At 49.4% G+C, this 25,691-nt stretch overlaps 1 protein-coding gene across 1 annotated transcript; it reads right to left on the reverse strand.

Annotated features, from left to right (window-relative positions):
* Window positions 1-1,072: 1,072 nt before the first annotated feature.
* Kdm8 (lysine demethylase 8) lies at window positions 1,073-25,228 on the reverse strand. The gene is made up of 8 exons (XM_059267233.1): window positions 25,081-25,228; window positions 13,092-13,601; window positions 9,339-9,505; window positions 7,516-7,648; window positions 7,161-7,205; window positions 2,534-2,683; window positions 1,598-1,690; window positions 1,073-1,520 (listed from the first exon to the last, which is right to left on the reverse strand). Exons 2-8 carry the CDS (start codon window positions 13,590-13,592, stop codon window positions 1,356-1,358), a joined length of 1,254 nt encoding a protein of 417 aa, XP_059123216.1. The 5' UTR covers window positions 13,593-13,601; window positions 25,081-25,228; the 3' UTR covers window positions 1,073-1,355.
* Between the last annotated feature and the right edge of the window lie 463 nt (window positions 25,229-25,691).

The following is a 25,691-nucleotide window of genomic DNA, read 5'->3' on the forward strand; positions in this document are numbered from 1 at the left end:
TGCTGGTTGTCATAGGTGGTACTGTAAAGGCCAGGCCGCTGCAGGAAGCTGAAGCCACTTAGCCAACCCACATCTAGTGAAGTGTGCCAGTGCTTGAGCTGCTGGGGATGTGTGGCTCTTCATTAGGTTACGTGGGCTGGAATGCTGGCCTTCCTACTGTATACCTTCACTGCTCCAAGCAGCACTGCTGTTATAGTAATTGTCCAGGTAAGATTACATAAGCAACTGTCAGTGCCAGACAGGATGCCAACCTCTAAGGCCCCTGTTACCTACTCCCTGGCTGCCTCAGCCTGCTGTACATCCCTCCTTGCCAAAGCTAGCTGTCTAAAAAGCCATACTGTGGTGGTCTAGACTCCCAAACCCTGTGTGACACAGCTCAGATTCCTGGGCCTGGTCACCTTGTCATGTGGGGTTGGGTGGGGCTGGGAGCTAGGCTGGTCCTGTCAATCATCAGCCATCCATGAAGCCAAAGGGATTGCCCGAGGCCTAGCCACCAGCATCCTTACTGACGATCCTTTGTTTGAACTGAAGGGACAGCATTGATACCAGGAGTCAAGACGTGGGGAGGAGATGAAGTCAGAGCTGTCCTCTTCCGCCTTCCGGAAAAGGGAAAACTGAAACCACGTGGAGACCAGAGAGGTGGAGGAGGACAAGTCGGGAACAGTCCAGACCTGTTCTGAGGCAGCCGGCAGTGCTGTAGGAACCCCCAGGTTTACATAAGCTACTTCAGGATGGGTTCTGTCACCAACAAGCCCGGCCAGTCCATTCAGAGCTAAATCTAGCCCATCTAAACTACCTTTAGTTACAGCCTGAACTGCCAGCCTCCCAAGGCTCCAGTCTCCAGCCACGGTGCAGGCCCCTTGGCCTTAACCACTCCTGCCTGGCCACCCTTTCATTGTCCTGACTGCTCTGGTCTCTGCTTCTCTGAGCCAGCCACCTTTGTGGGACACATGTGGCTCCCCCTCCTTCAGTACTTCCCACCAAGAGAGCCCATGGGCGGGGGTGTCTCCCTTCTAGGCCCCATTCTCCCTACCGCTCCTTTCCCAGTGCCTCTTTGGTTGCCTGCCTTGCTACAGGCAGCCGGGGAATTTGGTTGAAGAAATGTTTTTTAAAATTTAGAAAATTTTTTATTTATGTTATTGAAAAATTTTAAGTTACAATGAAAATAAATGAAGCATCCGTAATCTGGAGGGCCTACGTACACATAGCAGTCCTGCCACATGTGGCTTACAGAGAGTGGCTGGGGGAGCAGGACTGGGGGAGTCCAGCAGCAGCCAGGGCCTACACTTTCCCACTGGGCTCACTGCCTTTGGGTGAGGTGTCTGCTCTGTGGGTCCTTTGCACGCTGGCCCTGGCTATGACCACCAGAAGCTGACCGAGAAGCTCAGGTCCAAGGAGCGCACGTAATGCCAATACTTAGCAGGTATAAAGAGAGTCTCTCCTGGGGACAGGACGCAGGACAGGAATGGGGCCTCAGCGAACTTGGGGAACTTTTCTAGGTTGGGGTTCTCCACATCAACCTGCGGAAAGCAAGAGAAGTCACCTGTTGGTCTCTAGGGACAACAGGCCCCATGTCACCGATTCCCCGTGTGCCCACCTGGCTGGTGTTATGAAGAAGGTGTGTCTCATGAGGGTACACGGCCTCAGACTCCTGTGGGGAATACAGCCGGATGTACTTCCTTCCTAATACCTGGGAGAGAAGAGGCCCATCAGACCCAGGACAGCAAGGCTGGCCTGCTGACTACAGGCCTGTGGACCTGTCCCTCCAGGCCTTTCTGGTGGTTTGTGGCCTGCTGCCTCGTCCCACACATGCTCTGACATCCTGAGAATGCTCACCTTCGGGTACCTTATAGATCAGTGCTCTGCATGCAGCTAAGCTCAGCCAAGCACTGAGTGTGAACCTGGCTTAATCTCAGGGGAGTTTCCTCTTCACTTGTGAGGAAACAGAGGCAAAGTGAATTGCCCAAGTTTACTAAGGCGACAGCCGGTGGCCATGGTGGGCTCCTGGGCCCTGGCTCTTAGCTGTTCCTGAGCTGCCTTGCAGGGCTGGCCCAATGCTCTTTTTAGCAACTTAGCCTGTGACAAGGTCTTACAGCAGTGGATGTGTGCTGCTTCCCTGTGACAGACCTTTGACGAATCTCTGGAAACATCTGTCAGTGGCTGAGAGACCTGTTCCATCAGCCCTTATCCACAGGTGCAAGCTAGCAGTGGGAGAAAGGGTGGCTGGCAGGTGATAGAGAGAGCATGGGGCTGCTGGAATGTGCCAGGCCCTCTTCCCAAGAGCTTTCCTAGCTGGCCCAAGAGAAATCCCACTTGGGTGCAGACTTGATCAGGGAGAGCTCTACCCTAGAGCCTCAGGACTATTTTTTTTTTTTCCCTGTCTACATCCCTTTCACTCCCCTTTCCTCCTCCAATCCCCTTTGAGACTAGGTCTCACATAGCTCAGACTGCCCTTGAACCTCCCAAGTGCTGGGATTATGGATATTTACCACAACAAGCTCCTTACTAATTCCTGTCTGGCAGCAACTCCTACCTGGACCAGGAAGTTCTGCTGGGGGTCATGATGCAGTGGGGAGATGGTTCCTTGGGGACCAAACCAGGCATTGATAGTGATCTCTTCCTCTTCCCCGTCACCCAGGCAACAGTAATCAGGGATGCTGATGTCCTGCTTCAACTCTGGGATCTGAGGGTAGTGCAGAAAGCAGAAGCCAGTGGTAGGGATGCCAGCCAGGCCCCAGCTGATACCCAACTGCCTGACAGCCAAATACACTCCTTGATTCATTTTTTGTTTTGTTTTTGAGACAGTCTCTCTCTTTCTCATCCTCTTCCCTCAGCCTCCCAAGTACAGGTGTTAGAGGTATGTGTCATCCTACCCAGCTTAGGATCATATTCTAATGAATAAAACCTTAAGATATAAATAATAGGTAAGAATTATAATCTTACTTCATATTTGTTTCTATATTACATAGATATTTTTCTTTTTAGAAACCTGGTATTGCTCTATACCCCAAAATGGAAAAAAAAAAAGCATCCTGTCATTTATTAAAGAGTAATATCTTTTTGTTTTGTTTTTGAGACGGGCTCACTTTGTAGCCCTGGCTGGCCTGCACTCACCATGTAGATTAGAATGACCTTGAACTCACAGAACTCCACTTGCCTCTGCTGGCATTAAGGCATGAGTCACCACACCAGTTAGAAAACAACCACAGGTATTGTGCTTGTTGGTGCATACCTGTAATTCCAGCATTTGCAATGCTGAGGCAGGAGCATGACAAGTTGGAAGTCAGCCCGGGTGACATAGTGAGACCTTGTTTCAGAAATAAAAAAAACAGTCCCCAGAAGTCAAATGCACTGGATATTTATCAGATCTCTGGAGGGGATGGTTTTCAAAAAGTTACTACCTGTTAAGAAATCACAATTGGTATATTTTAAATAAATTACTCCAAAGACAGCAAAGTAGGTGCTTACTAAACTCACTCTGGGAAGGGAGGAGTTATTGAACAGTGTTCAGAAGTCAGAAAAGAAAGCTTTAGGGCCAAGTACATACACTTCCCAGTTACCAAGGGGCCAAGGCAGGCACTCGGAAGCGAATTAGTGGTAAGGAAGGGTTTGGGTCTTATTAGCGAGTGAGCAGAACTGACCCAGCAGTCAATTCTCCACTAATGACATTAGCAAAGGCTGAAGACTTGGCCTGTGCAATGGGGATATGACAGGCTGCTGGACCTTGATCCAGACAGCAACCAGATAACCAGTGCAAGACTTGAAGAGCCTCGTGGGAACTGGGTTCCTTTGTGGTGAGTGCTCTTCAAGGAGGCTGTGGTCTCAGCCACTCTCAGGAGTAGCAGTGAGTAGCCTACCACCAGGTGGCATTGGAAAATGCCTCCAAGATGCCCCTTTGCTTCTGCCCCTACTTCCCTCCCTGGCCACCTACACCCTCTGAACAGTTTACATTCTCATCTCCCTGGAACAGTGGCATGGATTTTTCTTGGCCTCTGGCTTTTCACAGACAAGGCTTGTGCTACCTAATGAGACATGTTTGAGAGGTACACAGTGTGGTGATACATAAAGCTTTGGGGGTGGTTTCTGTCAGGGAATAATGCCACTGTCAGGTTCTGTGTGGGGCTCAATGTGCTGGCCTGACTTCTGGGAAGAGCCGTGGCCTTGGCATGAAAAAGCTACTTATTGGAAAGTCCCTACCCACAGTGGGCCCTTTGCAACTTGGACCTGAGCCCAAGGGGCAGGCTCAGCCCCTAGCACCAGGCAGCCTGAGACCTCAGGTCCTGGGGGCACTTTTCAACCTTGAGGTGAATGGAAACAGATGAAACTCAAGAGCCTTTCAGAGAGCAAGTCTTCCTTGCTATTCCTTCGCTGACCTTACTACAACCTCTTGCAGGTCAGAAAACCAAAGACCATTCTCCGCCCCTCTGGGTGGGAAACCAGAATGTTCTAGCAGGGAGGTTGTATCAGCTACTTCTCTGTCTCGAGTGGTCAGTGTAAAAATCGCTGCCTTATAGGCTGGTTGTTGGAGGGCTTAGTGTTGCAGGGTGTCCTTGGATAGTTCCACAATCCACAACATGGCTAGACCCCCAGGCTCCTCGCATACCACATTAGTGTTTCGATTGAATGGCACCAGGTCTTGCCACCAGATGCTGAGCATAACTCTGGTTGGTTCCTGATGATGCCATCAGGATTTCTGAAGGGTGATTGGTTGGCTGAATCTCATCAAAATCACTGGCCAAGGATTCAGAGACTCTCAGAGAATACATGCTCTGGAGATGTGACTATTGACAAGCTCAAGGCAGTGGCCAGAGGCTTCCAAGACTTGTCAATAGCTTAAGCTTCCTATAGACACAGAGGTCCTAGGAAACAGCCTGTGCCCTGTTCCCAGAATTCATGGCTGTTCAGACTCCTCTTTGAGGTGATATGAGCAGCAGAGGAAAACTAGGGACCCGAGGGTCAGATCTAAGAAGCATGATCTGGCTGAAGCAGCCTTACACAGTTCTAACTCGTCTTAAAGTTAATAGCAGCTTTGCCTTCTAGCCCTGGGTTTAGAGTTAGACCCATCTGAGTATGTGTATTGAGGGTGTTTCCAGAGAGCTTTAATTAAGGTGGAAGGATTCACCTTGAATGTGGGTAGTGCCATCGTATAGGCTGAAGTCCCAGACTGAAAAAAAAAAAGGATAAAGGCAGCTGGGCACCAGAATTCATCTTCACTTTATGACTGGATACAGTGTGACCAGCCTGCTGCCATGCCTTTGTGTCCCCTCAAGTCAGGAGCCTAAGTAAACCTTTAAGTAGCTTTTGCTAATGCACTGGCTGAGCCCCGGGCCAAGCTGAGGCCACCCCAGCCAGTCACTCCTGGACTTCCTGGTTCATCTGCTATGGGTTTGATTCAGAGTGAATAGGCTCCCTCCTCTGCTCCTTTCCTTTGCCCTGCAGGTCTGCCATGTCCAGGTGTCCACAGATCCCACACAGCCTAAGCTGTCCCACCTCTGGCTCACCAGTTTTCTGGTTCTAGTAGCAGCTGCCTCCTGCCTCCACTTGTCTGCCGTCAGCATCAATGCATCTCCTGATGGTGGCCCTGGTCACTTAGAGCCCTCCCGAAGGTCCCAACCCTTCACTGATGCTTCACCATGCCCAGCTGTGTGCCTAGTGCAAGGCCTCCTTCTGCTTCCTTTGAAGCTCATGGTATCAGAATCCTGAGGCTGAGAAGTGCTCTTTCCTGTCCCCAAATCCCCATTGACTGGCTCAGGGATGGGAACAGGGAGGGGCTCCCAGAGAGTCCCCTACTGACATGGAGTTCCCACTGTGCACCTTAGTCAAGGCACCAGTGAAGCAGGAAGGGCTAGGGCAGGAAAGAAGCCGGAGTCTAATTTCCCCAGGATGAGCCCTCTGCCGCTGTTTCAGTATCTTAACCAGATAGCTTTCAAGGATTCCCTATGCAGCTCAGGCTGGCCTTGAACTTAAGATCCTCTTGTTGCAGCCTTCTAAGTGCTGAGATTCCAGAGGTGTGCACCACATCCAGCTACAAGCAGCTCTGAAAATGGAGGGCAGTCTGGCTGCTGGTGCACACAGAATCTGTTTTCCCACAGTGATGGTCATACATGCAGATGATGTGGGAGCTGCAGGCAGGAGAGGGGAAACCCACTGGCTTCTGGTGTCTGTGTGCTCTGCTGAAGTTAAATTCTGGTTGAAAACTAAGAGGTGACTTAATTATGAAGGCTCTGCCTCATGGACCGACAGATGCTGTTATGGTGTGCAACACAGGAACAGGCTCGCTATAAAACCAAGCAGGTCCCACCCTGCCTATTCTCTTGTTACATGGTGTCCTTTGTTAGGCCACTGGTGTGCTAGATAGCCCTTATCAGATGTGGTCCTTCGAACATCCCAGACTCCAGAACTAGATAAACTCCCGTTGTTTATAACTTATCCTGCCTGTAGTATTTGTTACACAGCACTCAGACAAGTGTGTATCCTGGTTTTCTTACTTGACCCCCAACCAGGCAGCTATCTGCCCTCTCTCCTCAGCTCCTGCTCATGACATCACACACCTGCTGTGGCCAGCCACCAGATAGCCTTGATCCTGCTTTCTAGAGGCCCCTGGGCTGCCAGTGCTGGGTGGCCGTGGGCTACTCCAGGAGGGGCAGGCCTAGTGATCTGCTCTGGAGAGGGAGCAGCAGCACTGACTGCCCCCTACAGAAACACGCATCGTTTCACAGTGCCAGGATCTCCAGGGAGCCTTCCTGCTCATCACAGGCCTCCAAGGACTCCACCATATCCAGATTAAATCCTGGTCTGGCCTTCAAGGCCTCTACCACCTGGCTCTCTGGCTCTTGTGAATAACCCCCTGGCTGGTGGCCTCTGCACTCTCCTGGTGCTGTGGTGTGGGGGGCGCTTCTCAATTCTCCTACCTGGTCCCACTCCAGCTCAGCCAACCTCTACCTTCAGTCTTTGGCAGGTCATCCTGGGGCTCCAAAGTGGGCCCCAGACTCAGCACACTCAATTTCTCAAACCTGGCCATTCAACTTGCCCCACTGCTGCCAAGATAATAAGGGAGACCCCCTGCTCCAGAGAACAGCACCAGAAGGTAGCCATGTGTGCTCCCTGGGAGGAGAGGAACAGATGAGGGGTACAGGGCAGGGACATGGTCTCAGACTTACCTGGTCGAATAGCTGGTGCTGAGCAAGATACCCAACGTCCTTTGCCTGAACCAGAGGAAGAAAGTAGAGGTGGCCATTGGTTAGTTTGTGTCAGGTACCTCTGGATGGCCCTATTGCTTGGTTGGTTGCTGAGCCCCAGCCCTGGGCCCACCCACCACTGTTCTGTGTGGCCCTTTCCCCAACCTGGAGCCTGATGTGATCAGTGACCTCCCATGCAGACATCTCCTGCAGCTTCTCCCTTAATTTTTAAAACAATGCAGGTTGTTTTAAAAATCGTGGTGAGATGTCCAAGACATAAATTTTGCCTTTAAGTTCAGTCACACTGTCCATCTGTTAAATAGTAACTCCCATATACCTCACTCAGGATGTGTTTGTGGATGAACTCATTGATGGTCATGAGGGTCTGCGACCAGTCTTCATCTGTGTACCTTGAACCCACTTCCACCGGGACAGTGCGATAGCCAGCAATCTCCTGGATGTACTGCAGACTGCAAGAGCAGGCATTGGCACCGTCACCACAGTCGTCAGCATGCATCACTGCTACTGACATCTAGGAATGGATTTCTCATGAGGTGGAGACCACTGTTGCCCTCACTCTCTTGACAGAGGTCTTACCATAGAGTGGTGACGCTACTTGCCCAAGACCACACAGCTGATGTGGCTTTGTGTATGAATCTAGATGGTTACCCACACCATGCCCAACCCTCAGGTTCAACCTCAGTCACATCTACTGTACGCTGACTACCTTTGCTGTCCAGGATTCTAACTTCACTTTTCTCACCCTGTCATCGAGCTGAGAAACCTTGGGACAGATGGAAAGTGTGTGTGTGTGTGTGTGTGTGTGTGTGTGTGTGTGTGTGTGTGATAAGTGCTGGCTCTGAACTCTTATAGCCTGGGGTGGGGCAGGAACTGTTTAGTGAGTTATTTAACCTTCCTGAGTCCCTGCTCCCCATCTGTTAAGGGAGGTGATGCCAGTACCTGCCTCATTTGGAGCATGACTGCTATGCTGTGCTCCTACAGAATTCCTCACTGGAGTCGCAGGCCACTTCCTCCACACACTCACAACTGGCCGACTCAACTCAAACCACTCCCTGGAGTTACAGTTGTCTTGCAGAATGCCCAGAGTACTGCTTACATGACCTCTGTGGATGCTGAACTCTCAGGATTCTCCATTCCTTATAGGAAACATCACAGTGTTTGTGAAGGACCTAAGAGCTTCCCCTGTGTCTGAAGTCATCTCATGACGACTTAGGCTCCCCACTGTAATGCCAATGCCATAGAAAGAGAAAACAAGGTTGTGCCCAGGCAGCCCACATGCTCACTCACAGCCCCCACTGTGATTCTGATTTATGATGGGCTGCATCTGAGGACAAGACCCATGAACAGGGAAGGAGGAGGCAAGTGTACCCCCTCATTCCCAAACCTATTCTCAACTGCAGCCTCACACTTCTCCCAGGCAGCAGCTCTCAGGCATCCAGATACTCTGAATCCCAGGAGGAGCCATCTCCTGGGTGATTCCAGTCATGGCGTCAGGGCCTGGAGAAGGAAGACCTGTGGATTTCTGAGATGTGGCATCATTAACACCAAATATTTCTTTTATTTTTTGGTTTTTCGAGAGAGGGTTTCTCTGTGAAGCTTTGCGCCTGTCCTAGATCTCGCTCTGTAGACCAGGCTGGCCTCGAACTCACAGAGATCCACCTGCCTCTGCCTCCCGAATGCTGGGATTAAAGGCGTGCGCCACCACCGCCCGGCTAACACCTAACATTTCTGAGCCTGCTGCTCCAGCACTCTTAAGGATTTGCTCAGGGTAAGCACATGTCAACAAGCAACTTAGACCCCTGCAGAACTCTGGATAACTCAAATTTTTAGGTAATTTTGAAAAATTCATTATTCCATGTGCTGGGAGGCATGCATGCCACTGTGTCACGTGTGGAGGTCAGAAGACAACTTTGTGGTTCTCTCCTTCCACCTGTGTGGGTCTCCGGGCTTGAATTCAGGCCACTAGGCTTTGGCAGCCATCTTGCAGCCCCAGAGTATCCCACTTGAACGTCTTCATTGATCCTTGATGATCAATCAAGGGGCTTTTGAAGGGTGGTCTGGGGCGGTGACTTATGAGTGGCCAGAAGAGGTCATCAGAGTGTCCTAGAAGGACCTCAGTTCCCTACAGTGGCTACTCACCTCCACTTCTTCATGCACGGCCAGTGGTCAGCCACACCCTCCAAGATCACAGGCCTCCCAGGAACAAGAAAGTGCTTCCTGAAGTGCTGCAGGGTAGGGCATCGAAGCCTGGGTACTGCCCGCTCTAATGCCACATCCGGAGCTGAGCTGGAGTCACACCTCGCCTTCTGTTTAGAATGCAAACAAAGCAAGATGACAGCTGTCTCTGGAGTCCGTACCACTGTCTCTGGAGTCTGTACCACTGTCTCTGGAGTCTATTACTGTCTCTGGAGTCTGTACCACTGTCTCTGAGTCTGTACCACTGTCTCTGGAGTCTGTACCACTGTCTCTGGAGTCTGTACCACTGTCTCTGGAGTCTGTATCACTGTCTCTGGAGTCTGTATCACTGTCTCTGGAGTCTGTACCACTGTCTCTGGAGTCTGTACCACTGTCTCTGGAGTCTGTATCACTGTCTCTGGAGTCTATTACTGTCTCTGGAGTCTGTACCACTGTCTCTGGAGTCTGTACCACTGTCTCTGGAGTCTGTACCACTGTGTCTGGAGTCTGTATCACTGTCTCTGGAGTCTGTACCACTGTCTCTGGAGTCTGTACCACTGTCTCTGGAGTCTGTACCACTGTCTCTGGAGTCTGTACCACTGTCTCTGGAGTCTGTACCACTGTCTCTGGAGTCTGTATCACTGTCTCTGGAGTCTGTATCACTGTCTCTGGAGTCTGTACCACTGTCTCTGGAGGAGTCTGTATCACTGTCTCTGGAGTCTGTATCACTGTCTCTGGAGTCTGTACCACTGTCTCTGGAGTCTGTATCACTGTCTCTGGAGTCTGTACCACTGTCTCTGGAGTCTATTACTGTCTCTGGAGTCTGTACCACTGTCTCTGGAGTCTGTATCACTGTCTCTGGAGTCTGTATCACTGTCTCTGGAGTCTATTACTGTCTCTGGAGTCTGTATCACTGTCTCTGGAGTCTGTATCACTGTCTCTGGAGTCTGTATCACTGTCTCTGGAGTCTGTACCACTGTCTCTGGAGTCTGTACCACTGTCTCTGGAGTCTGTACCACTGTCTCTGGAGTCTGTATCACTGTCTCTGGAGTCTGTACCACTGTCTCTGGAGTCTGTACCACTGTCTCTGGAGTCTGTATCACTGTCTCTGGAGTCTGTACCACTGTCTCTGGAGTCTGTACCACTGTCTCTGGAGTCTGTATCACTGTCTCTGGAGTCTGTATCACTGTCTCTGGAGTCTGTACCACTGTCTCTGGAGTCTGTACCACTGTCTCTGGAGTCTGTACCACTGTCTCTGGAGTCTGTATCACTGTCTCTGGAGTCTGTACCACTGTCTCTGGAGTCTGTATCACTGTCTCTGGAGTCTGTATCATCTCTGGAGTCTGTATCACTGGCAGGATGTCTTAGGGGTCATTACGAACAGCAGACAGCTTTTCTTTTTTGTGTTGATCTGTGTGTGCTTGTGTGTGCACATGTGTGTGGCAGAGGACAACCTCAGGTGTTACTCTTTCTCATGCACTGTCTACCTTATTGAGATGAGTCTTCTCGCTGGCCTGGGGCTCACTGATTCAGTTAGGCTGGCTGGCTTGCAAGCCCCTGGATCACGTGTCTCCACCTCCCCAGTTCTGAGATGACAAGTACATGCCACCATGTCAAGATTTTTATGTGGTTCTAGGGATCAAACTCTGGTGCTCCTCCATGTGTGGTAAGTTCCTCAGAGCTATCTCCCCAGTCCCATGGTTTGTTTTAGACAGGGGCTCAACATGTAGCCCTGGCAGGCTTCAAAACCGCAGACGTCCCCTGCCTCTGCCTCCCAAGTGTGAGGGGTAAAGGAGTTCACTACTACACTGAGCTATGTTTTGTTTTTAGACAGGGTCTCACTAGGAAGCCCAACTTGACCTTGAACCCAGAATCCCCTTGCCTCAGATTCCAGAGTGCCCACCACACCTGGCAGTAGATGGCATTTCTATACCATTTGCTTTCCCCAGCTCAAGGTCCCTTTTTTCTCAGCCGTCTCATGATCTTAGAGCACTGCTGGCCGCAGTAGTCCTGAGTAGTGAGTAGCTCTGCCTGGCATCCGGGCACTATCCTCGGAGTTTCCACACTGCCACCCAGGGGCTGCACCACACTTTCCTTATCCATTTCCCTCAGGTAAGCTGAGCGGGTCACTGACCATTCCTGGGCCTCCGTTTCCTCATCTGTAAACTGCTGGTGACAACAGCACCCACGTGTGGCACCCAGGACCAGTGGCCGGCGGGAACTGACCCTGCTTCCTTTGCACTGTCGCCACACTCAGCATAGGTCCTTATACAGCCCCCCCTAGAGGCCTCCTCTGCCCTCCTCCAGCAACAAGAGTCTTCTACAGCCTCAGGGGAACATCAGCTCTGGGGTGGAGGTGGTGATATTCTGTGTACATGCTCAGCCAGCTCATCCAGGCCACTGGGGGAGCCCCGTGAAGTTGGTAAGTGGATGTCCTCTTCCAGTAAGGGACTGTGAGGCATAGAGAGGAAGGGCCCTGTCTGGTCAGACGGGGTGTAGCATGGGAACTGAGCCCAGGCAGGCTGACTTAAGAGCCTGTGCTTTCTCCTCTTTGGCTATGCATCTTGCACCCCACTCCAAAGAGGACCGCTTTGGGCAGGATTCCACCATTATATCCCCTTGGGACACACTTGGTGGGAAGATGGGGGAGCGTACCCTTAGGTCAAAGGGAGCACATTTGTCTCTTGAACTGTAGACTGTCCTGCTCTCTAAAGAGTGAAGCAGCGCACTACCCTATGGCCCCACAGAAGGCACCGGGCACCACATAAGCACTGGCTGCTGGCAGTCCCTGAGGCTGGCTGCTTCTATCTTAATTTGTAACTTAATGTTGTTATTATTTATTCACTTTTTTTTTTTTCCAGGTGAAATCTCACTGAAGACATGGCTGGCCTCAAGCCCTCCATCCTGTGCCTCTGTCTCCCAGGTGCTCAGATTACAGATGTGTGCCACTGTGCCTAGCTTCTCTTCATTTGGTAAACAGAGGCCAGTGGCTTCAGCTTTTCCCTACCGACCCATCAACTCCTTGGGTGAAAGGTTCAACCCTGCCTCTCTTCCTGGCTTGTGGATCTCTTTCCACTGTGGTCACATTCATGCGCTAATGACATCCATCACATCTTGCTTATACAGAAATCACACTCAACAGGACATTCTGGACCTGCAGGAAAGTACTGAGAAATACATGAGAAACAGTGCAGAATTCCATGGCTGGTATCCCACACAGCCCTGGCTTTCCTCTCTGGGGCTCAGGACCAATCTGACAATGTACAGAAGGGGACACTATAGCTGAAGCCGGCTGAGGTCTGTGTGTAAGCTGTGCTCCAGGGTTAGAATAACTCTGGGACGCTGAAACACCAGGCCAGCCTCCATGAGGCCCGCAGGGGCAGAACACACTGGCCTCCTGACCCAGACGAGGTGGTGAGAAGGCATGTTGGGTTTCCTTCCGAGCTGCCTGGAGGCAATTTGCAGGAGGCTGCAGCAGGCCTGCTCTGCCTAGTTCCTGTGAGCTGCCTCTCCTAGATTAATGGAGCTGCCACCACCCCCTTTAAAGACACTGCCTTTGCAGAGACTTCTGGGTCCAGCTGCCCATTCCCCAAATCAACACAATGCTCTTTTCAGCAGAGAGGCTGCCTGGGTGAGACTGTACCCAGGGAGAGGACTGGATTCTTCTAGAAGATGGGTTGGGCTGCTGGACGGTTCAGAATGGACAGAGACCCATACCTTGGTGGCAGGCTGGTCCTGGTGGGGGCCACAGGCAGGCTGCTTTCCTGGGAGAAGGTATGCCTGGAGGACCGAGACGACTTTGAGAAGGATGTCGTCAAGGATCGCTGCCCCCATCAACAGGCCCATGTCACACACCCGCAGCGCTTCGGCCGCTGCAGTGGCCCTCTGTGGTGCCTGACACAGGCACAGGGTCTTCAGGAGGCAGCCGAAGGAGTATACGCGGCGCCATTCCTTGTCTACATCTCGCCAGGGCCCAGTGTTGAGCTTCTCCCAGGAGTAGTCCAGGATGGCCTCGCTGGCCTGCAGGCACTCCTGCCAATGTCCTGCATAGAACAGGCCCACAGCCTGCTGTAGCAGCATAGTCATGCTCCTGTCCACCTTCTCACTGAGGTCCAGCTTCAGCTCCCCCTCTGTATCAGGCAGGAGTACCCTGAGGTCCTTCCAGAGGGTGCTGGACCCCACCAGGGGCTCTGTAGGACCCTTAGTGTCCTCTGACATGATCTGCACCTGAGAGGAACAAGAGAGGAATCAGAGACCACACACAACTCCTACAGCTCAGACCAGCACTTTTTAACAAGGTGTTTGCTGCCGGCTACCCCACGAGTGCAGGGCCATCTTCTGGGTTCTCTGCTCTATTTTCAGGACCTTGCACAATGCCTGGCACTCTGTACACTGGACAGATGTCCATTCAGGGATGTGTGCTGTCCTCATCTGGAATGACTCCACCATGCCGCCTCTGCCTGATGGACTCCTGCCCAGTCTTTCAGGCCCATCCTAAATGATCGATGTGAAGTCTGAGGTTCCACAGGAGGGCTCTTCTTACAACACTTGTCACAAACTACATCTACAGGCATGTTCGTGTGGTTTGCCTCTCAAGGCTGGGCTGTGGCACATCCCATTTGGGTTTCCCCAGAGCCTAAAGCTAAGTCTCAATACAGGTGCAGAAGGAAGTGCTCTGTTTAAGTGTCCCCAAAGCCTGTGTGTGGAAGACTTGGTCCCCAGCCTGTCACATTACTGGGAGTGGTGTAGCCTTTTAAGAGCTGGAACCTAGGGTGAGAAACTAAGATCATGGAGATGTGCCTGTAAAGTTGGATGCATTAAGACCCCAGCCTTGTTTCTTGGTCACCATAAAGCGAAGAGGCATCCGCTACCTCATACTCCCACAGTGATGGATTGAGTTGCCACAGGTCCAAAGCAACAGGGCCATGCAGCCGGGGACTGAAACCTCTAAAACCACAAGCCAACACAAACTTTTCTTCTTTTTAATTTATCCTAGATATTTGTTACAGAGACAGAAGGCTAACAACACAAAAACCTAAGCAGAAAGAAAATGCTCAGCACTGGCAGTTTGGTGGCTTTGCCTGGGTGTCGTGTGTGTATGACAGTTGCTATTCTAACACTAAGAGGACCTGCAGCTCACGGACACCACGGCTCTCTATCTGTCCCCTCTATGTTCTCAGCACTATCCTAACAGCTGTGTCATCTGCTATGGGTCAGATGTGACTTATCCCTAAACTTTCATGGGCTTGGAGTTTGGTCCTCAGAAGGGGGACATTTAAGAGATGGGGCCCAGAAGGAGCTAATTAGGTCATTGAGGGCACCACTGCGGGAGGGGATCAATACCCGAATTACAAGAGTGGGCTAGTTCCTATAAGGGTGGTTGTTGTAAAGTGACGTCACCCTCATTTGGCCTCCTTACACATGTATGTGCCCCCTTCCACTTCTCTGCCTGACGTGGTGATACAGCTTGGTGGCCGGTGGCCCTCATCAAATGTCTGTACCAAGCTGTTGGGACTCTGCAGCCATCGGGATTGTGAGCCAAGGAAACCTCTTCTCTTTATGCATCCCCCAACGTGTGTCAGATAGTCTGTTACAGCATCCCTAGACAGAGCAGGACATCCTCTGCCTCCGATGATGTTGAGTGATGGGGACCATCATGATTTTGGCAGAGAATGTAGATGGTCAAATATGAAACATTAGGCTTTTCTGTCCACACAGCCAGAGTTGCCACTACTCTGCCATTCATGAACCAGAATAAACAATTAGGGGTGGCTATGTTCCAATAAAGCTTTATTTATAAAAAAAAACAGAGGGTGCCAAATGTAGTCTGCCAACCCCTGCTCTTTGTGTATTGGAGTTTTACCCCTGGGTTTCATCCCTGGCATGGGGTAAAAGAAAAGAATGAAAAGGAAAAGATACTCCCCTCCCCCTTTTTGAGACAGAGTCTGTCTGTGTAGTCCTGGCTGTTGTGGAACTCACTATGTAGACCAGGCTGGCCAGATCTCTGAATTCAGAGATCTACCTGCCCCTGCCTCAGGAGTGCTGGGATTAAAGGCCTGTGCCCCCCCTTCCCCCCCATGCAGAAAAGATACCCTTTAACTTCTTCTTGGCTTAGTCAGACAAGCTTCCCATGTGATTTACTGTGACAGAAGCAAGTGTTACAGGAATACATGCAGTGACTGATGTCTGGCCACAGACACCTCCCACAGGTACCCTAGAAGGTGGAAGTGGAGTGCTCTAAGGCTCCAGGGAATAAAAGTCTCAGGTAGTAGGAAGCTGCCACATGGAAAAGGGATTGTGGGAAGGCCTGTAAACCTGGACAATCCACACAGGAATGGCCTGAGCAAAAGATAAGCACACTTGGCTGGTTAGCAGAACACTGCTGGTAATTCTTACAAGTGAGTGCACTGACGGACAGATAACAGCCCCTACAGACGTTCATATCCTACCTTTAAATGGTGATTATGTCACCTAATAGGGCAAAAAGGACTCCACAGGTGTGACTGAGAATGGGACCTGAGATGGAAGATTCAGATCCTGGATTATCTGGATGGGCTCATGTATTACATTAAAAGGACTGCTTTGGGCTAGAGTCAGATGCAAGGACATGTGACTTCAGAAGAATGGTCAAGGAAAGGTGAAGTGGCTGGCTTTGGTGACTAGTTAATGGGCCACAAGCTGAGAGGAATTCAGAGCAACTTCCAGCAGCTGAGAAAAATCAAAGAAATTGATTCTTCCCTGGGGCTTTTGGAAAGAAAGTCAGTCCTGCTGAGCTGTTGATTTCAGCCCAGCAAGACGGGTCAGATCCCAGCCTACAAGCCTGCTGTTTACAGCCAGTGCTTGTGGTAGCATACTTCAGCAGCAAGATAAAAAGAAACCAGTGCTACTGGAAAGTGACAGACACATGAGCCTGGAGATGGCATCCTTAGCGACTCTCTACTGACCAGTCAGCTGGTATGTGTTGGCTCATGCCATCATGTTGGAAAGGCCACAGGCAAAGAGATGAAGTGACCCTATAGCTAACAGGGAGCAGGGAGCAAGAGGCTCCATGTCCAGTAGCTGCCCAGCCCATGTGGAACTCTGACAGCAGAACCTGGGGGGCATTGGTCCCTGTCCAGCTGAGTCATTGCAAGAGAGCTCAGCCCAGAACAGAGCCTTGTAAGGGATTCTGACACAGAGGACCTGGCCAAGCCATGCACACACACCCAGCTCAGAAAAACAGTCCTAAGTGTGCATTGTTTGAGCCACTGAATTTACCATGCAGTGTCACATCTAACTCACACTCCATCTTAACTTCAGGGACACCCAGGGTCCTATTATTCCCAACAAGGGGATTTCTGTTGCTCAAGCTGAGTTCCACAGACTGGGTAATTTGGAAAGGATAAAGTTTAACTAGCTCATGAGAAACTGATGTCACACATATGCTTCCAGTTCTAACTGACACTTCAGGGGTGGGTGGAAGCTTTTCCTACCTCCAACAAAAGAGCCTCAACCATCACCTAGCTCCATCTCTGAAACCATTCCCTGCTTTGGCCTCTCAACTTCCATTCAGTTGGACAATGGTCCAGAAGTCACTTGAGTTATCACCCAATGCCGAGTTTTTTGCTGTTATGAATCGTATATAAATATCTGATATGTAGGATATCTGATGTGACCCCCAAAGGAGTCACGACCCATAGGTTGGGAACCCCTAGTCTAACTTCACCCTTAGGGAAATTGACCAAACTCTCCATAGAACTAAAATCAAGGCTAGGAAAAGCTTCTTCCTCTAGACCTTTTGAGAACCTGCTCTCTCCCCCCAGTCTCACACACCTCAGCCCCTTCGAGGTCCTGTATGGTAGACCTATTCTCCCCGCCCCTGGGCATTTATTCTTCAGACACTTCTTTGCTCCCACAGGTAGCATCTTGGTCAATGGCTATGGCAATGAACTCGCCTCCTCTCCCCAGCCCCTGTCCCCACTGAGGAGAGACACAGCCCTCCAGATGCTGGAGGACTTACCTGTTTTACCTGGCAGAGGCATACCACCCCATCCTGGGCCCCAAATGGACAGGACCCCACAAAATTATTCTCCTGACCCCGACAGCCACTGAACTAGAAAACTTCCCATCTTGGACACACCCCTCCTGTCTTAAAAGACCTGCCTACTCATACAGAATGGTCCCAACTGGACCCATGACACTAAAACTCACTAGGCTCCCTTCTGCCCCAGAATGGCCAGCTGGAACTGACCCTTACTGACACTTACTCTCTTCCAATCTGTACTAGTTGGGTTTTTCAGGAGGAAAAGAACAGGTAGAATGAATATATATGGGATTTATTAGAGTGACTTACAGGCTGTCCAGCTAGTCCAACAATGGCTGTCTTTTTTAGAAGTGGGGGGAGGAGAAAGGGGATTTATTAGAATGACTTACAGGCTGTGGTCCAGATAGTTCAACATTGGCTGGTTATGAACAGAAAATCCAAGAATCCAGTAGTTGTTCAATCTACAAGGCTAGATGACTCAACTAGTCTTTTGTATATACAAGAATCCCAAAGAAGTAGGCTCTAATGCCAGTGAAAAAACGGACTTGCTAGTAGGGCAAGGCAAAGCAGACAAGGGCAAAAGCTTCCTTCTTCCATGTCTTATATAGGCTTCCAACAGAAGGTGTGGCAAAGATCAGATCTGGATTAAAGGTGAGTCTTCCTACCTCAAAGATTCAGATCACAAGTAGATCTTCCATCTTCACATTAAGCAGAAACCCTTCACAGGTGTGCCCTCCACTGTGAGGTTTGAGTTAATTCCAGATGTGGTCAGGCTGACAACCAGAAGCGCCATCACACTGGAAAAACAAAATTTTGGCCTCAGATGGTGTCTTAGTTAGGGTTTCTACAGCTGTGACCATAGCAATTCTTACAAAAAAACAAATAAACAAACAAACAAACAAAAAACATTTAATTGGGGATGGCTTACTGTTTCAGAGGTTTAGTCCATTGTCATGGTGGGAAGCATGGTGGTGAGAAGGCACATATGTGCTGGAGAGATACTGACCATCTGTGGTGGTCTGAACAAGATTGGCCCCCATAGACTCATATATTTGAATGCTTAAGAAGTAGCATTAGGAGGCGTGGCCTTGTGGGGATCAGCAGGCAGCAAGAAGCACTGGGCCTGGCTGGGGCATTTGAAACCTCAAAGCCCACCCCCAGTGACACACTTCCTCTAACAAAGCCACATCTACTCCAACAAGGCCACACCTCCTAATGCCACTCCCTAAGCATTCAAATACATGAGCCTATGAGGGCCAATCTTATTCAAACCACCACAGATGGCTAGCTAATGGCAAAGAATCCTCACCAAAGGCCACCCTCCACCTGGAGATGAAGGCTATGGACATCTTTGTCCCCATCCATACCTTGGATCCATGGGGAGTCTTGTTCTCTTTCCCCTCAGAAAAACCAAGCCAGTCAAACCCCAACCAACACTTTGGATCCCAAGGTTCCCTTCCTTAAAATGCTTGTCATCATAAACTGTAGCCATGAAAATACTCTCTAAAATTCATCTTGGAAAAGACTGTTGGATCTGCCTGAGGGTAAGGCAAGTTACATAGTTGGACAGGCTTAACCAAAATCCCTTTAACCAATGACTTCATGTCCAAGCCCTGTCTTTGGGCCTCACCAGTACGAACTGTGGGTACAGCTGACTGTGTGGATCCCCATCTCAATTGCACTAGGCTAATCTGCAACTCAAAAGCCCCTGATGACACCTATCTCACAGGCCCCAAGGCCTCTTCTCTAGCTACCCCTCAATCACCCCATGTGCTAAATTGTATACTTAGTTTCTGATCTTATAGTCATCCCTGGGAATAAAATTAATTACCAGCCCACCCCTATCTAAACCAAAAGGGATGGCATATTACTTCCATTCCTATCGGGAGTAACTATGGCAAGGGCTGTGTGTAGCTAGAGTTTTCCTGCGTAGCCCATTGTCAGGACAAATCTCTCTCACCCACAAGTCCCACAGCCGCTCAGACTCAACCAAGTAAACACAGAGACTTATATTGCTTACAAACTGTATGGCCATGGCAGGCTTCTTGCTAACTGTTCTTATATCTTAAATTAATCCATTTCTATAAATCTATACCTTGCCACGTGGCTCGTGGCTTACCGGCATCTTCACAGGCTGCTTGTCATGGCGGCGGCTGGCAGTATCTTCCTCCGCCTTCCTGTTCTCTCAATTCTCCTCTCTGTTAGTCCCGCCTATACTTCCTGCCTGGCCACTGGCCAATCAGTGTTTTATTTATTGACCAATCAGAGCAATTTGACTTACAGACCATCCCACAGCTGCTGTGGGCCTGTGAGGAATGACCATTGGACTACAACAAGTACAACACAGCTAACTTGCTCAACAAATCATGGCTGATCTGACACTGGTACAAGGCAGCATTGAAAAACTCCAGACTCAGCTGGACCCAGCAGCCATGGTACCACAAAACAGACTAGGGTCTGATCTCATTATGGCAGAGAAAAGGGGAATAAGTGCTATGGTGCTATGTTAGGTGAGGAATGTTGCTTCTACATGAATTTATCAGGGGTCTAAGGGAGAATTCCAGACAGCTAAAAGAAAGAATAGACTCATGAGCCAGAATAGACCCACATCAAGCTGGACAGGCTTCTGGGGCACTTGGGAAACATGGAAAACCCTGTGTATTGGGCCCCTCATCATGACAGTTTTATCTCTAATTCTCTGTCCTTTTGTTGTAAAATTCCTCTCTAATCTGTTGCAGCAAAGAGTAGAAGACCTTATCTCCTCAGCCATCACTCAACTCTTCCTGCCCAAAGACTATCTCAGAGTCCTGTGACCAGATGAGCCCAAAGAGTCAATATATGGGCTCGAGGAACAGAGATACATCTCAAGTCAAAAGACCCTGAAAACCCCTGCTTTTTCTCCCTCCCCCTTACAATGACCCTCTCCTCAGCACGAAGCAGTTAAGAGAGGATGTCCCTGTACCCCACTTCAGGGTTTAGAATGATGGAATGCCTTGGTTGTAAAACAGGATTTCTACAGGATTAAATCCTGCTTAGCTGTTAGGTCAGCCCATGCATTAGTCAGGGTCTCTGGGGAAGTGGTTCTCAACCTTCCTAATGCTGAAACCCCTTAATACAGTTCCTCATGTTGTGGTGACCCCCCAACCATGAAATTATTTTGTTACTACTTCATAACTGTAATTTTGCTACTATTATGAACTGTAATGTTACTATCTGATATGCAGGATAGACCCCTGAGAAAGGGTTGTTTCACACCCAAAGCAGTCATAACCCACAGGTTGAGAACTGCTACTCTAGAGGAATGGAACTGATAAAATGTGTGTGTGTGTGTGTGTGTGTGTGTGTGTGTGTGTGTGTGAGATTTGTTGATTTATTAGAGTGGCTTACAGGCTGCGATCCAACTAGTCCAACAATGGCTATCTACCAGTGGAGGGTCTGAGAATCCAGCAATTGTTCAGTCCACAAGGCTGGATGTCTCAGCAGGTCTTCAGTATACACTGGAATCCTGAAGAAGCCAGCTCTAATGCCAATGAAGGAACAGACTTGCCATCCAAAATGAGGGCAAGCAAGCAAAGAGCAAAAGCTTCCTTCTTCCATGCCCTTTATATGGACTGACACCAGAAAATGTGGCCCAGATTAAGGACAGGTATTTCCACTTCAAATGCTTTAAATAAGAAAAATCCCTCAGAAGTGTACCCAATCACTTGGGATTGAATTAATTCCAGATGTAGTCTAGCTGATAACCAAGAACAGTCATCACAGCCCAGACAGGAATGTAGCCTGTCTCCCAAGATAATCTATCTTGCTTGAAACAGAGAATTCCAGGAAATAGGAACTGCAGACCCACATGTAGTCCTTACAGCTGCAACAATTTCCTCATTCCTAAGCCCAGCACCCAGCCCCTTTAAAGGGTTCCAGCCAGCTTTTTCTCTTACGGACATCCCTTTTCCCACGGAAGTGTTTGTCCTTCACTGTTTGAAATAAATACTCCCATCTGTTGATGTCAGATGCTGGGCTCTCTCTGCCTTGTATCTCTTTATGCTGCCTCAGAAACCTAACACTTATATACTGCTCCTTCCAATGGCCTGGAAGATAAGGGCCTCAAGTTGCAGACTACATGAAAGAGCATTCTGGGAGAGGGCCTCACACTGGCTGTAGTAAATCATCCTCTCTCAGACACATGAGCTAGCCTTAGTAGTTAAAAGCAATTTAAATGCCACCTACTGATTTGTGTATATGTGCATACACGTGCTGTGGTGAGCTTGTACCATGTGTATGTGTGGAGATCAGAGGATAACTTCAGGACTGGTTTTTCTCCTTTCGCCATGTGAGTCCCGGGAACTGAGCTCAGCTGTCATGCCTGGCAGCGAGTGTGTCCGCTCACTGAGCCCCACCTTAGAACTGTTGTTTGTTCTAATGCAGAGTTCATCAGTGAACGTCTGATACAGCTGATGTTAAAAGACAGCCTTCCAGAGGTGGGAGTTTCAGCCCCATAATGGCTGTCAGACTGCCTTGGTGGTTACTTGAAGTGGCTTCTGACAGGTCTACTGACTGACGTTAAACACAAGTTTCCCACAGGGCCCTTCTGTTGGCAGTGTGAAGAAACCTCACAGTGAGTGGCATGCTGACCTCAGTAGTCTCATGGCTGCCTCCCCAGCCTTCCCAGAACCTGCTTGGCCCTTTAAATAGCCACTATCTTTATATTACTCAACAGACATCCATCCAAAATGACTCAGTGAATCATTAAAAAACAAATCATTATAGATTTCTGAGATCCAGATTTTGATGATACAATATTATGAAAATATCTCTTGTAGTCTAAATAACTGGAACTTTTCTGGACCTCACAGCTAAAGTTAATAACACACCTTGAGTCAAGCCTCAAGATGGCCATGCTATTGTGCACTGTTAACCTGCCTTTAAGAGAACACTGTGCCAATCAGCGTTACTTGTGTTGGGTTTCCCATGAAATCAACTTTTACAACCTAAGCTAATGCATAGCTATAATCTTAAGTAATGTACTCTTTCATGCTGCTGAACCAGACACTGCAATTGAATTATTTGCTAAAGGCAGCAATTACAGAAGTTGAAAGCAACTTTCTAAAATCTACCTTAAAAGTTGTGAAAACAGCACTTATGGATATTGGTTGATAAACATTGATGGTCATTGTTTGGGTCAGTTGAGCTAGTTAGTGACTTAACCCTTTGTAAAACCCTGTTAAAGATGTCTGTAAAGTATCTCATTCATTTCCCATGTGATGTTTTCTGTGCCGCTCAATGTTACGGGAATTTTGTCTATGTTGTGGTCTGACATCCAATGGAATAGAGCATTTGGTTAGAGAAGCGGGGTTCACATTCAGCTGGCTGGAATGGATCATGGAGTTCCCTGGTGGATTCGCACTTGAGGAGAGAAAGGAAGGCCCTTGGAAGAGGATGAAGCCTAGGGGTGGTGTGGTCTTTTCAAGCCGGGAAGTGAACCGTGGCTGTGTGTTGTGGTCATTTATTATCTCAAGCTTTTATCTTTAATATTTGCCCCCGAGTTTTATTTTATAATAAAAGAAATCACATTAGTTCAATACAGAGTGAAGCCCTTTGTGAGGGACAGTCACACAACACAGACACAGACAAATTATACACAAGATAGACAGACACACTCAGAACACAGACAAGGGTCAGATTCACAAGACAGCCTGCAGGCAGGCACAGATTCAGACTCATGCAACAGACAGACAGATGACAGAATATACAGGGAGCATGAAGTAGAGAATGCAAATTTGGACTCGATCTTGGCTAAATGGCGCTAAGGGGAAGTGCTTTTCTTTCCTTAACATGCCATTGATGCATTATTGGTAATCCTATAGTCACTAATAGGTATAATCCATGCACCAGGTGAAGCCACATTTTGCCTTGGTTTTATGACCAATTTTCCAAAGTTTCTTTATAAGAGTTCCAGGATTCAGCAATTATCCATAGTGTGGGCTCCTAAACTCTATGAATGTTTTCAGGGGAGCTGGCCTGGTGTGGTCTGGAAGCAACAGCCTTCTCGTGACCAGCAGCTTGAACAGGCCTTCCAGTGTATGCACCCTGGATTGTCTTTCTCTATGGCCTCAAGCCCAGGCTTCAAGTCAACACTCCAGCACTTGCCCAAACCCTGATCTAATATAGATGGGACCAGCCTGAGTAGCCCTGTGATCTGGCTGTAAGTATGGACTAGCTTCCTATAACCTCTCACTGAATTGCCTCTTGGAAAAGGCTATATTAACCAAATGGCCCGCCACAGGAGGGAGTCAACCATATGGTGTATAAACAAGTCTTTCACACTGTACCTAAATTTTAAGCCTTTAAATTGGCTTCCCAGAGTACCATATAAAAGAGTTTACTGTTAGTTGGGTAAATAGCCTTCCAATAGTTAGGTATAGATGGGCTAACGATGGAATTTGCCATCTAAACTAGGATGCTATACATTTAAGTGCCTAGACAAAATCTAGGATTATTCCTGGTAAAATGACACCTTTAATTATCAAAACACAGGCTACATGTACTAGTCTTAATGGCCTCATATGCTCACATTACAAGTTTCTCTTCCCCAAATGCAACAGGTATCGGCCTTAAAGATGTCTTGCTGGCCATAGAAGGCTTTTTGCTTTTGCTTTTGAAGGTAGTAGGGGCTCTCAATGTATAGTCTGACGAACATGTGTCCTTGCTTGCAAAGCGGCCCTCAGGTGCTCCATGCCCACCTGTCAGAACAAGGCACTGCTTTCGGATACAGGACAGCTACAGGCTGCACAAAGCAACTTTTCTCTGTAGCCCTAATTCTAAAAGGTCTTTAAATAAAGGCTTGTTTGTTGGTGTACAAAACTACCCTTTTTGGGAAAGGATGTCCGTTAAAGGATGCAGGACCTAACTTGAGTGGTTCTGTCTGGCTTTTGTAAGTGAACCAACCTAGCAGGAGCTAAGACCTCCTGCTGCTCACAGCAGAAACAAAGGAGGCAAGTACAGGTTGGTTGCACTTTTTGGGACGCATTACTGAAACCGGTCTTGGTCGCTGCGAGAACACAGGCCAAGCGGGTTGCCGGAGGCCTTGGCGTTAACAAACTTCCAGGAAAGCACGCGCAAACCTTCACTCAAACTACCGGCCAAACCCAGCTGCCCACGCCCCTCTCTGCTTAGTCGGAAGGACTGGCTAAGTGTGTCTAGGCAGAAGACGCCCTGACTCCCAGGAAGTCTCTGGTCGGCTGCGCGGGCTTCTGTCCACTTTCGGGGGACAAGAGGGTTTGGGCGGGTTCCAGGGTGGAGGTTGGAGACAGGCCCTTTTCCAGCGGTGGCCAAAGGCACACTTTCCTGACAGACAGCACAGCAATGTCGGGTGGGTCCATCTGGCCACCTGGCCTGTCTCCACAGCTGAAACATTAACCGAAGCCATGCAGGTGTGTGTGGAGGGGAACATGACAACGACGCAGACGCACGGCAGTCCTGTCGCCAAAGCAGTTTCACGCATGCGCTATTTGACACCCCTAGAAACTTACGTAATGCGCGGGCACTTTTCCCCAATCTACAACGGAAGCAGCTTCTAGAGCGGCTCCCAGGCCTCCCAAGGCGCCTGCGCGAAGCCGTCCCATCGCTCGCCCGCTCTGCGTGTGTGAGCAGCCCGAGGTGCCTGCGTTCTGCGGATCCTCAACTAACCTCTCTGACGCCTGGACGGGGCTGTGTTTCTCATCGCTGGCGTCGACTGGTTCCGCCGAGGCGAAGATCCCACGGCTGGCCTTCTCGTCCTCACGAACTACACCGGGGAGCATCGATTGCTCCCGACTCGGCTAATCGCGACGAGAGCCTAGAGGAGCGCCGAGCGATCGATGCCCAGTCCCGCCTTCTTCGGGTCAAAGGCTGTGGCGGCTTGAGCTCTTTTCTTCACCCGGGGTCGTATCTTGCAAAACAGTTTCTCACCCACGATTTTACCTAATCCTTCCAACTCAGATGGTTAGCTCTCCCTATTATACAGAGTAGGAAACCGAGGTGGAAGAAAACTGACCACAAAGTTTTGGAGATCACGTGTAATTTAAACCCACAAGTACGGCATCCAGAGCTGGTTGGGTGAGGCGGCCTTGATGTCTGTGCAGAGACAGGCAGGTGCAGAGCGGTGTGGGTGTCACCGCGAGTTTTGGGTTTTGAGCATTCTCTCCCGGTGGATTCCAGAGGTGCTGGATGCCTTGTAAAGATCTGCTAGCCTTGGGTTTGGGGTGTGACTAGAAAAGCCTAGGGAATCCATTTACTGCTCAGCAGGGATGAGTCGGTGC

The sequence above is a fragment of the Peromyscus eremicus genome, chromosome 1 (assembly GCF_949786415.1).
Source record: "Peromyscus eremicus chromosome 1, PerEre_H2_v1, whole genome shotgun sequence".
Lineage (NCBI taxonomy): Eukaryota > Metazoa > Chordata > Mammalia > Rodentia > Cricetidae > Peromyscus > Peromyscus eremicus.